The sequence below is a fragment of the Entelurus aequoreus genome, linkage group LG20 (genome assembly GCF_033978785.1).
Source record: "Entelurus aequoreus isolate RoL-2023_Sb linkage group LG20, RoL_Eaeq_v1.1, whole genome shotgun sequence".
In the NCBI taxonomy this organism is placed as follows: domain Eukaryota; kingdom Metazoa; phylum Chordata; class Actinopteri; order Syngnathiformes; family Syngnathidae; genus Entelurus; species Entelurus aequoreus.
The window spans coordinates 2,612,176-2,622,862 of NC_084750.1; the positions used below are offsets into that span (position 1 = coordinate 2,612,176).

General features: G+C 41.3%; 1 protein-coding gene across 6 annotated transcripts in view; it reads left to right on the forward strand.

Moving 5' to 3' along the window:
* The window catches only part of sv2a (synaptic vesicle glycoprotein 2A), a 65,728-nt gene that overhangs the window by 36,866 nt on the left and 18,175 nt on the right, over positions 1–10,687 (forward strand). For 4 of the 6 annotated variants that reach the window (XM_062029181.1, XM_062029180.1, XM_062029182.1 and 1 more), the window contains exons 3-6: positions 4,809–4,989; positions 5,077–5,425; positions 8,092–8,181; positions 8,271–8,378. In XM_062029181.1, coding sequence (XP_061885165.1) covers positions 4,809–4,989; positions 5,077–5,425; positions 8,092–8,181; positions 8,271–8,378 — 728 coding nt within the window. The remainder of the gene's footprint in view (positions 1–4,808; positions 4,990–5,076; positions 5,426–8,091; positions 8,182–8,270; positions 8,379–10,687) is intronic. The other 2 variants (XM_062029185.1, XM_062029184.1) reach the window with 1 other exon arrangement.

Here is a 10,687-nt window from a genome sequence, read left to right on the forward strand (position 1 = left end):
ATATATATATATATATATATATATATATATATATATATATATACAGTGGGGCAAAAAAGTATTTAGTCAGCGACCCATTGACAATCAATGGGTGGCTGACTAAATACTTTTTTGCCCCACTATATATATATATATATATATATATATATATATATATATATATATATATATATATATATAGTAAGTAAACATGGGTTATTAAATGGATTTTGCAAAAATTAAGGCCTTATATGGCATGCCAGCTTTTAAAAACGATAAAAAAATGGATTACATTTTTTTTATAAAATGTATTTTCTTCTTAACCCTTGTGTGGTGTTCATATTGTTGTTACTCAGCCAGTGTTTGTGGGTCTGATGGACCCGTTGCATTTTGGGGCTTTTAATGCCTCACAATCAAACACTTTTATGTTAAAATACTGACTTATCCCAAAAAACATCTGTAATGAAGTGCTTCGAGAGGCTGGTAAAGGAATACTTTGTCTCCAGACTTCCCCCCACATTCGACCCATACCAGTTTGCTTATCGCCTTAACCATTTCACAGAGGACGCCATCTCCTCTGCACTCCACCTGAGCTTAGCACATCTGGAAGGAAAGGACACACACGTGCGGATGTTGTTTCTGGACTTCAACTCGGCATTCAACACCCCACATCCCGCAGCACTTGGTGAGCAAACTGGCCCCCCTTGGATTCAGTACCCCCCTATGCAACTGGCTGCTTGACTTCCTCACAGACAGACCCCAGTCTGTGAGAGTGGGCAACAACACCTCCAGTGCCATCTCCCTGAGCACCGGTTCCCCCCAGGGCTGCGTCCTGAGTCCGCTGCTGTTCACGTTGATGACCCATGACTGCTGCGCCAGGTGCACTACTAACCACATTGTGAAGTACACGACAGTAGTGGGCCTCATCCGTGACAACAACAACATGGACTACAGGGAGGAGGTGAAACATCTGGTTGACTGGTTCAGAACCAACAACCTGGTCCTGAATGTCGACAAGACCAAGGAGATCATTGTCGACCTCAGGAAGCACCAGTCCAGCCACACTGCACTCTACATCAACGGCACAGCGGTAGAGATGGTAAGCAGCACCAAGTTCCTGGGGGTGCAGATAACTGACAATATAACCTGGTCCCTACACACCGGAGCTCTTGTAAAAAGAGCTCAGCAGCGCATGCACTTTTTGCGTGGGATGAAAAGAGCACAGCTCCCTCCCCCCATTCTCAGCACATTCTACAGAGGCACTATAGAGAGCCTACTGACCAACTGCATCTCTGTCTGGACTGGAGCCTGCAATGCCTCAGACTGGAAGTCTCTCTAGAGAGTGGCGAGGACGGCGGAAAAGATCATCAGGACTCCTCTTCCTCCTATCCAGGAGATCGCAAAAAGCCGCTGCCTGACCAGGGCTCAGAAAATCTGCAGAGACTCCTCCCAACCCCACCGAGGACTGTTTTCACTGCTGGACTCTAGAAAGAGGTCCGCAGCCTCTGTAGCAGAACCTCCAGGTTCTGTAACAGCGTCTTCCCTCAGGCAGTAAGACTCTTGAACGCATCATAATAATCCCCTCAATTCCCCCCCAAAATGGATGAACTCGCTGGAATATAAAGACAATATAACATACATCCATAAACGTAGATGCATATGCAAAAGTGCAATATATTTATCTTTACAGTAATCTATGTATTTATATCTGCACCTTATTGCTTTTTTATCCTGCACTGCCAACCAGCTAATGCAACGAAATTTCGTTCTTATCTGTACTGTAAAGTTCAAATTTGAACGACAATAAAAAGTAAGTCTAAGTCTAAGACCCACAAACACTGGCTGAGTAACAAGAATATGAACGTTGCATGGAAATTTCTCTGCCAGTTTCTGCATCCCACAGGGATTCTTCTTTTGTGTTTCTGCACCTGCGCTTCCCACACAAGGTTGCAACATTGTTTGTCAACACTGTCTGCTCTCATTTTGTCGCACATTTGACCCTCTGATGTTCTGTGTACCTACACTCTGTCCTCCCCTTCTAGGCCTGCTTTGTGTGTGTGTGTGTGCGCGAGTGTGTGTGTGGGCGTGTGGTACACAGAACATCAATTTCCACACTTCTATTAGCCCTGGGTGCAGTGGACCCCGGACATCTTATATGTAATAGAAATGTGTAGGGGGGGTGTATGGTGTGTGTTCATTAAATATGTATTCTGATATATGTTCTTCACAGAAAATGAGCCAAAGCCAGTGAGTCTCAGTTTGAAAAATTAATTAATTGTATCATTTTTCTTTTAATAAAAATCGAAAACGGGTCCCACAGACCCGAACACCACACAAGGGTTAAATCGATTTAGGATTCTTTAAAAATTGATTAAGAATCGTTATAAGTAAGAATTTCATTTTTTTTTCACACCCCTATTAATAACCAGTGTTGGGTCAGTTACTGAAAACCAGTAACTAGTTACAGTTACTTTATTTCAAAAGTAACTCAGTTACTAACTCAGTTACTTACACCAAAAAGTAATGTGTTACTGTGAAAAGTAAGTATTTAGTTACTTCTTTTTTTCTTCTTTTTTTTTTAAGGCTCCCATTAATGCCCTTTAGCCTTCATTTCAGTACTGTTATTGCACTGGAGAATAATACAATGTGTTGATCAACTTGGCATGCATTTGCATCACTGAACTCTGCTAAGCAATGTGGTCTACATACAACACACAAAGACAAAGATGTTTCAAAGGGCCAATTTATTTCAGGCCAGAACAAATTGACGAAACTATTTTAAATAGCTGCAACATAACATACATAAGTAACAAACAGCATAATAACAACATAGCTGTAAACCAAGGAAGGCACACACTACATACACAAAGCCTAACCAGGCATTTTTTTCTCTCAAGGAATTGTGAAATAAAATCATGTCTTCAGGAGATCAACACTGTACTGAAGCCCAGAACACTCTACGCATTTCCCAAGTTTTAGTTTAGAGATAAGGAAAGATTGGCCTGGTCCACTAGGATCCCTCTTTATGTTTGTGAACTTTATAGTCTATACATTTAGAGTGATGTGATAATCAAACACTCTAGAAGTCTAGAATGAAAGAGCAACATTATATAAGAGAATTGACAGAGTGTGTGTACATTCAGTGCTGAATGATGAGCAGAGGCAGAGTTTGGAGTGTCTTCTTTAGCTCGCTTTCCATGTTTATGTACTCACTGTCCAGGTACGTGGAAAATGTTTTCCGTGCCATTTGCTGTTTGACGCCGGTATCATGCTAATTAGCTGCCTGACATCGGGTGACTCCACTGTAGAAATAGCATGCATGTTTTCTAGCACATACGCTGCAATGGCTCTATCAATGTTGTCCTGGATAGCAGTCCCTCCGTTAAAATCCTTAGGTGGAGGTGGAGGTGAAGTGGCATCGGAGTCTGTGTCTCTCTTTACTAGCTTCGTCGAAGCATGTTGCTTTTGTAAGTGTTTCAGCAGATTTGAATTGGGAGACAGGTCTGTACTACAGGCAGGCCAGTCCAGTACCCGCACTCTTTTACTACGAAGCCACGCTCTTGTAACACCTGGCTTGGCATTGTGTTGCTGAAATAAGCAGGGGCGTCCATGCTAACGTTGCTTGGATGGCAACATATGTTGCTTTAAAACCTGTATGTACCTTTCAGCATTAATGGTGCCTTCACAGATGTGTAAGTTACCCATGCCTTGGGTAATACACTCCCATACCATCACAGATGCTGGCTTTTGAACTTTGCGCCTATAACAGTACGGATGGTTCTTTTCTTCTTTGTTCCAGAGGACATAACGTCCAGTTTCCAAAAACAATTTTAAATGTGGACTCGTCAGACCACAGAACACTATTCCACTTTGCATCAGTCCATCTTAGATGAGCTCGGGCCCAGCGGAGCCGGCGGCGTTTCTGGGTGTTGTTGATAAATGGCTTTTGCTTTGCATTGTAGAGTTTTAACTTGCACTTACAGATGTAGCAACGAACTGTAGTTACTGACAGTGGTTTTCTGAAGTGTTCCTGAGCCTGTGTGGTGATATCCTTTACACACTGATGTTGGTTTTTGATGCAGTACCGCCTGAGGGATCGAAGGTCAAGGGCATTCAATGTTGGTTTTCGGCCTTGCAGTGATTTCTACAGATTCTCTGAAACTTTTGATGATATTACGGACCGTAGATGTTGAAATCCCTAAATTCCTTGCAATAGCTGGTTGAGAAATGTTGTTCTTAAACTGTTCGACAATTTGCTCACGCATTTGTTCACAAAGTGGTGACCCTCGCCCCATCCTTGTTTGTGAATGACTGAGCATTTCATGGAAGCTGCTTTTATACCCAATCATGGCACCCACCTGTTCCCAATTAGCCTGTTCACCTGTGGGATGTTCCAAATAAGTGTTTGATGAGCATTCTTTATCTTTCTCAGTCTTTTTTGCCACTTGTGTCAGCTTTTTTGAAACACGTTGCAGGCATCAAATTCCAAATGAGCTAATATTTGCAAAAAATAACAACATTTTCCGGTTCGAACGTTAAGTATCTTGTCTTTGCTGTCTATTTACTTGACTATAAGTTGAGAAGGATTTGCAAATCTGTTTTTATTTACGATTTACACAGCGTGCCAACTTCACTGGTTTGGGGTTTTGTAAAAACATGTGTTCTTGTCTTACATAATGATTGAATGGTGGACATGTACAATTTTCACCTGTGCCCTGACTTTAGCTTCCAAGTTAGCCACGACGTCGCCGTGCCTCCTTTCCGCCCTTCATTCGTTTCTCCTCACTTTCGCCTCCCCTCGCCTGACTCTCCCTCTCCTCTGTGCTCAGGTCTGATCGTGTACCTGGGGATGATGGTGGGCGCCTTCGTGTGGGGCGGCCTGGCCGACCGCATCGGCCGGCGGCAGACGCTGCTCATCTCGCTTTCCATCAACAGCGTCTTCGCCTTCTTCTCGTCCTTCGTCCAGGGCTACGTCTCCTTCCTCTTCTGCCGCCTGGCCTCGGGTGTCGGGTGAGGACTATGCGACATCGCCGACGCCCCCTGATGGCTGTGAGCGAGACTGCAGGTGCAATGGTGTGTCCTTTTTTACTGTCCTAGTATCGGTGGCTCCATCCCTATCGTCTTCTCCTACTACTCGGAGTTCCTGGCTCAGGAGAAGCGAGGAGAACATCTGAGCTGGCTCTGCATGTTCTGGATGATCGGCGGCATCTACGCTTCGGCCATGGCCTGGGCCATCATCCCCCACTACGGTGAGACGCGTCATATCTTCACCTTTAGTCCGCGTTCTCCTGTCCATGTTTTTGTTTCCGCAGGCTGGAGTTTCCAGATGGGCTCCGCCTACCAGTTCCACAGTTGGCGCGTCTTCGTGATGGTGTGCGCCTTGCCCTCGGTGGCGGCCATCTCGGCCCTCAGCACCATGCCTGAGAGCCCCCGCTTCTACCTGGAGGTCAGCTTCGTGCACTTCACCTTCATTCGGGTGGCGCTTAACGCCTCGGCCACCTTGAAAGTGCAACAAACACACTACGTCGTCATGCTAACCTTAGTATGCTAACACTTTATTTAAGTTAAAGTCAAAGTACCAATGATTGTCTCACACACGAGGTGTGGCGAAATTATTCTCTGCATTTAACCCATCACCCTTGATCACCCACTGGGAGGTGAGGGGAGCAGTGAGCAGCAGCGGTGGCCGCGCCCGGGAATCATTTTTGGTGATTTAACCCCCAATTCCAACCCTTGATGCTGAGTGCCAAGCAGGGAGGTAATGGGTCCCATTTTTATAGTCTTTGGTATGACTCGGCCGGGGTTTGAACTCACATCCTACCGATATCAGGACGGACACTCTAACCGCTTGCTTCTTAGCTAATTTTGTATATTATAAAGCTAAAAATCATGAATTTTGATACTTGCCGCCATCTTCGAAGCATGTTACCCGGCAAGCACGAGACATTGTTACAACGTTAATTATATGTACGTTTCCTTTAAAACTGACGTTGAAACAACGTTGCAAAATTGTTGTATTTGTAAATGGAGACAACGTCGATGTCTAACGTTGAATTCACGATGTTAGTAGGGAAATGACCAAAAATGTAAATGGTCAAATCAGCGTCACAACCTGTTGTTTCAACGTTATATTTGTGTTGTAGAATATTGATTGGAAAAATGACCAAAATTCAATGGTCAAATCAACGTCAGAACCTAACATTGAATAAACGTTGTCAAAAAGCATGTTTCAACGTATCTGTGTTGTGGAATATTGGTTGGAAAAATCACCAAAATTCAATGGTCAAATCAACGTCACAACCCGACATTGAATAAACGTTGTCAAAAAGCATGTTGTTTCAACGTTGTATTTGTGTTGTAGACTACTGTATGGGAAAATGACCAAAATTCAATCGAGTCAACGTCACAACTTGACATTGAATAAACATTGTCAAAAAGCATGTTGTATTTGTGTTGTAGAATATTGGTTGGGAAAATGATAAAAATTCAATGGTCAAATCAATATCAGAACCTGACATTGAATAAACGTCGTCAAAAAACATGTCGTTTCAACGTTGTATTTGTGTTGTAGAATATTGGTTGGAAAAATGACCAAAATTCAATGGCCAAATCAACGTCACAACCCAACATTAAATAAACGTTGTCAAAAAACATGTTGTTTCAACGTTGTATTTGTGTTGTTGAATATTGCTTGGAAAAATGACCATAATTCAATGGTCAAATCAATGTCAGAACCTAACATTGAATAAACGTTGTCAAAAAGCATGTTTCAACGTATTTGTGTTGTGGAATATTGGTTGGAAAAATAACCAAAATTCAATGGTCAAATCAACGTCACAACCCGACATTGAATAAACGTCGTCAAAAGCATGTTGTTTCAACGTTGTATTTGTGTTGTGGACTACTGTATGGGAAAATGACCAAAATTCAATTGAGTCAACGTCACAACTTGACGTTGAATAAACGTTGCCAAAAAGCATGCTGTATTTGTGTTGTAGAATATTGGTTGGGAAAATGATCAAAATTCAATGGTCAAATCAATATCAGAACCTGTCATTGAATAAACGTCGTCAAAAAACATGTTGTTTCAACGTTGTATTTGTGTTGTAGAATATTGGTTGGAAAAATGACCAAAATTCAATGGCCAAATCAACGTCACAACCCGACATTGAATAAACGTCGTCAAAAACATGTTGTTTCAACGTTGTATTTGGGTTGTGGAATATTGGTTGGAAAAATGACCAAAATTCAATGGCCAAATCAACGTCACAACCCGACATTAAATAAACGTTGTCAAAAAACATGTTGTTTCAACGTTGTATTTGTGTTGTAGAATATTGCTTGGAAAAATGACCACAATTCAATGGTCAAATCAATGTCAGAACCTAACATTGAATAAACGTTGTCAAAAAGCATGTTTCAACGTATTTGTGTTGTGGAATATTGGTTGGAAAAATAACCAAAATTCAATGGTCAAATCAACGTCACAACCCGACATTGAATAAACGTCGTCAAAAGCATGTTGTTTCAACGTTGTATTTGTGTTGTAGACTACTGTATGGGAAAATGACACAAATTCAATTGAGTCAACGTCACAACTTGACATTGAATAAACGTTGTCAAAAAGCATGTTGTATTTGTGTTGTAGAATATTGGTTGGGAAAATGATCAAAATTCAATGGTCAAATCAATATCAGAACCTGTCATTGAATAAACGTCGTCAAAAAACATGTTGTTTCAACATTGTATTAGTGTTGTAAAATATTGGTTGGAAAAATGACCAAAATTCAATGGCCAAATCAACGTCACAACCCGACATTGAATAAACGTCGTCAAAAACATGTTGTTTCAACGTTGTATTTGGGTTGTGGAATATTGGTTGGAAAAATGACCAATATTCAATGGTCAAATCAACGTTAGAACCCAACATTGAATAAACGTTGTCAAAAAGCATGTTGTTTCAACGTTGTATTTGTGTTGTAGAAGACTGATTGGAAAAATTTCCAGAATTCAATGGTCAAATCAACGTTAGAACCCAACATTGATTAAACGTTGTCAAAAAGCATGTTGTTTCAACGTCATGTTTGAGTTTTTACTGTTTTTCTTCTCCAGAATGGGAAGCACGACGAGGCCTGGATGATTCTGAAGCAGGTCCACGACACCAACATGAGGGCCAAAGGTTACCCAGAAAGGGTTTTCTCTGTAAGCGGACTTCCTCTATGCTTATTATTACTATTACTATTATTATTATTAATAATGATTAATTTCATGTCAATGATCATCCCATGCAGGTGACCACCATCAAAACGGTGAAGCAGATGGACGAGTTGGTCAACCTGGGCGACGGCGCCGCCTGGCACCAGAAATGGAGGATAAAGCTCACCTCGCTTTTCCATCAGGTGCTTTAAGTTTCTTCTGTTATTAAAGGGGAACTGGCCTTTTTTTTGGTATTTTGCTTATCATTCACAGTCCTTATGTAAGACAAGAACACATTTTTTTTTGTTCCTGTGCATTCTAAGTCGTCAAATACAGCAAGAGGTGGCTAACAATGCAGCTAATAGAGGTACTCTTTTCCGCCCACAAAGCCCTCTAAAAATATCCAAAAAGCACCAACAATACTCCATTTACATGTCATGACCTGAATATTAACAAGAATTAGCGATATTGTCATTATAAGCTCTAACTACCGTAATTTCCGGACTATAACCCGCTACTTTTTCCCCTCGTTCTGGTCCCTGCGGCTTATACAAGGGTGCGGCTTATTTACGGCCTGTTCTTCTCTGACACCGACGAAGAGGATTTCGGTGGTTTTAGTACGCAGGAGGAAGACGATGACACAATGATTAAAGACTGACTTTTCATATACCGGTAGGCTGGTTATTTTGATAACGTACAGGCGAGCACTTTGTATTACTTTGCACCGTTGTATTATTTGTACTCTGCACGAATGCTGTTCGCCATGTCAAAGATGTGAAAGTTTGATTGAATGAATGAAAGATTTATTGTTAATAAATGGGACGCTTTGCGTTCCCAAACAGTCATCTCTGTCCCGACAATCCCCTCCGGGGTAGCAGGAACCCCTATATGCTACGGTAATTACACATCAAAACCCTGCGGCTTATAGTCGGGTGCGGCTTATATATGGAGCAATCTGTATTTTCCCCTAAATTTAGCTGGTGCGGCTTATAGTCAGGTGCGGCTTATAGTCCGGAAATCACGGTACTTTTAGCGGCGCCGTGATCACACAGAACTAACTAGCTTATGATGCTATATTGACATATTGAGCTGCTGCATCAACTCTGAGTTGGTGAAAGTTAATTCTAGATTATAAATCATGCTTCTCACCTGGATAGTGGAAGGTTGTGGACATAAACCCACAAGTTGGTCAACTTTGACATCCAACTTAGACCCTGAGATGGCCAGAAAGACACAAAAAACTTCTTTTTTTTTTGTACCTTTGTCAGGATTATGATGAATTGTTGATGTAAAGGGTAAGATATAAACCTCCCATCAGTCTTTATCCTAGTTAAAGCAGACATTTCACAGTAAGTGGTTATTTTATTATGTTTGTATATCTTGTTTAGCACTTAGCAATACTGCTACATCAGGGGTGGGCAATTAATTTTTACCGGGGGCCGCATGAGCAACCCGAGCACTGCTGGAGGGCCACATCGACAATATTTCAATTAAATTTTGCTCAATATTATTTTTGATATATACCGTAAGATAAATAATAATAATAATAATTAATAATAATAGTAATACTTCAACATAGTGTGTGTAACAGCATTCCATGACTAATATAAATAAATTAACATTAATAATAAATGACAGTAAAATAAGCACACGTATGACTGAGGAGTCATAGTGTAACTTTGTGTGGTGTTTGAGTTGTCCGACTTTTTGTGTGGCCTTAAACGCACCAGTGGTTTAGTGGTATGCGTGTTGGTGACAGATGACAAGTTGGTTTTGGCCGGGTTTGTACGGCAGAAAATGACTAGTTTTTCGAGATAGAATTGTTTTACTCATGTTTTTGGTGTGGTTATGTCCGAATATAAACAGTTTTGCTCAATAAAGTGATCGATATAATTCCTGTCCTTGAAGCATCTCGATAGACGTTACAATAATTGAACGGTGTTGACGAACACCGTTAGGGCCGCTTGTTGTCACTGTCACTCAAAGCTGCATTGCAAAATTACATTGAATAAATATATTTATTTTGTTTAGAATTCAGATGGGATTTGATTTGGTGCGCGGCATATATTTGCTGCGCGCAGTGGACGCTTGAGCAGTGCGCAATTGCGCAGGCACGCACCTTAGAGGGAACGTTGCTTGGCAGTCCATGTCTTGTTGAAAACACGCCAGTCTTCATCAACTTTTCTCTTTTTAGCGTCTCGGGTGTAAACCGTGCATCACTTGTCGCTGCATGTGCACTTTCACTCGCAGGTTACACACGGACACACGCCCATAAATAATACTTTTCAAAATAAAAGCAGCACAGTTGTATTGCGCACCACGACATAGATGTTTTTTCAACTTTATTTTGTAATTTGTGATTGCAGCTGTTCACATTCACTCACAATCACGCACACACATACGTCCACACGGAAGTAATACAAATAACGATTTTCAAAACAAAAGCAGCACCGTTGTATTGCACACTCGACATAGATACTTTTAAAATTTATTTTGTAATTTATAATTGGCC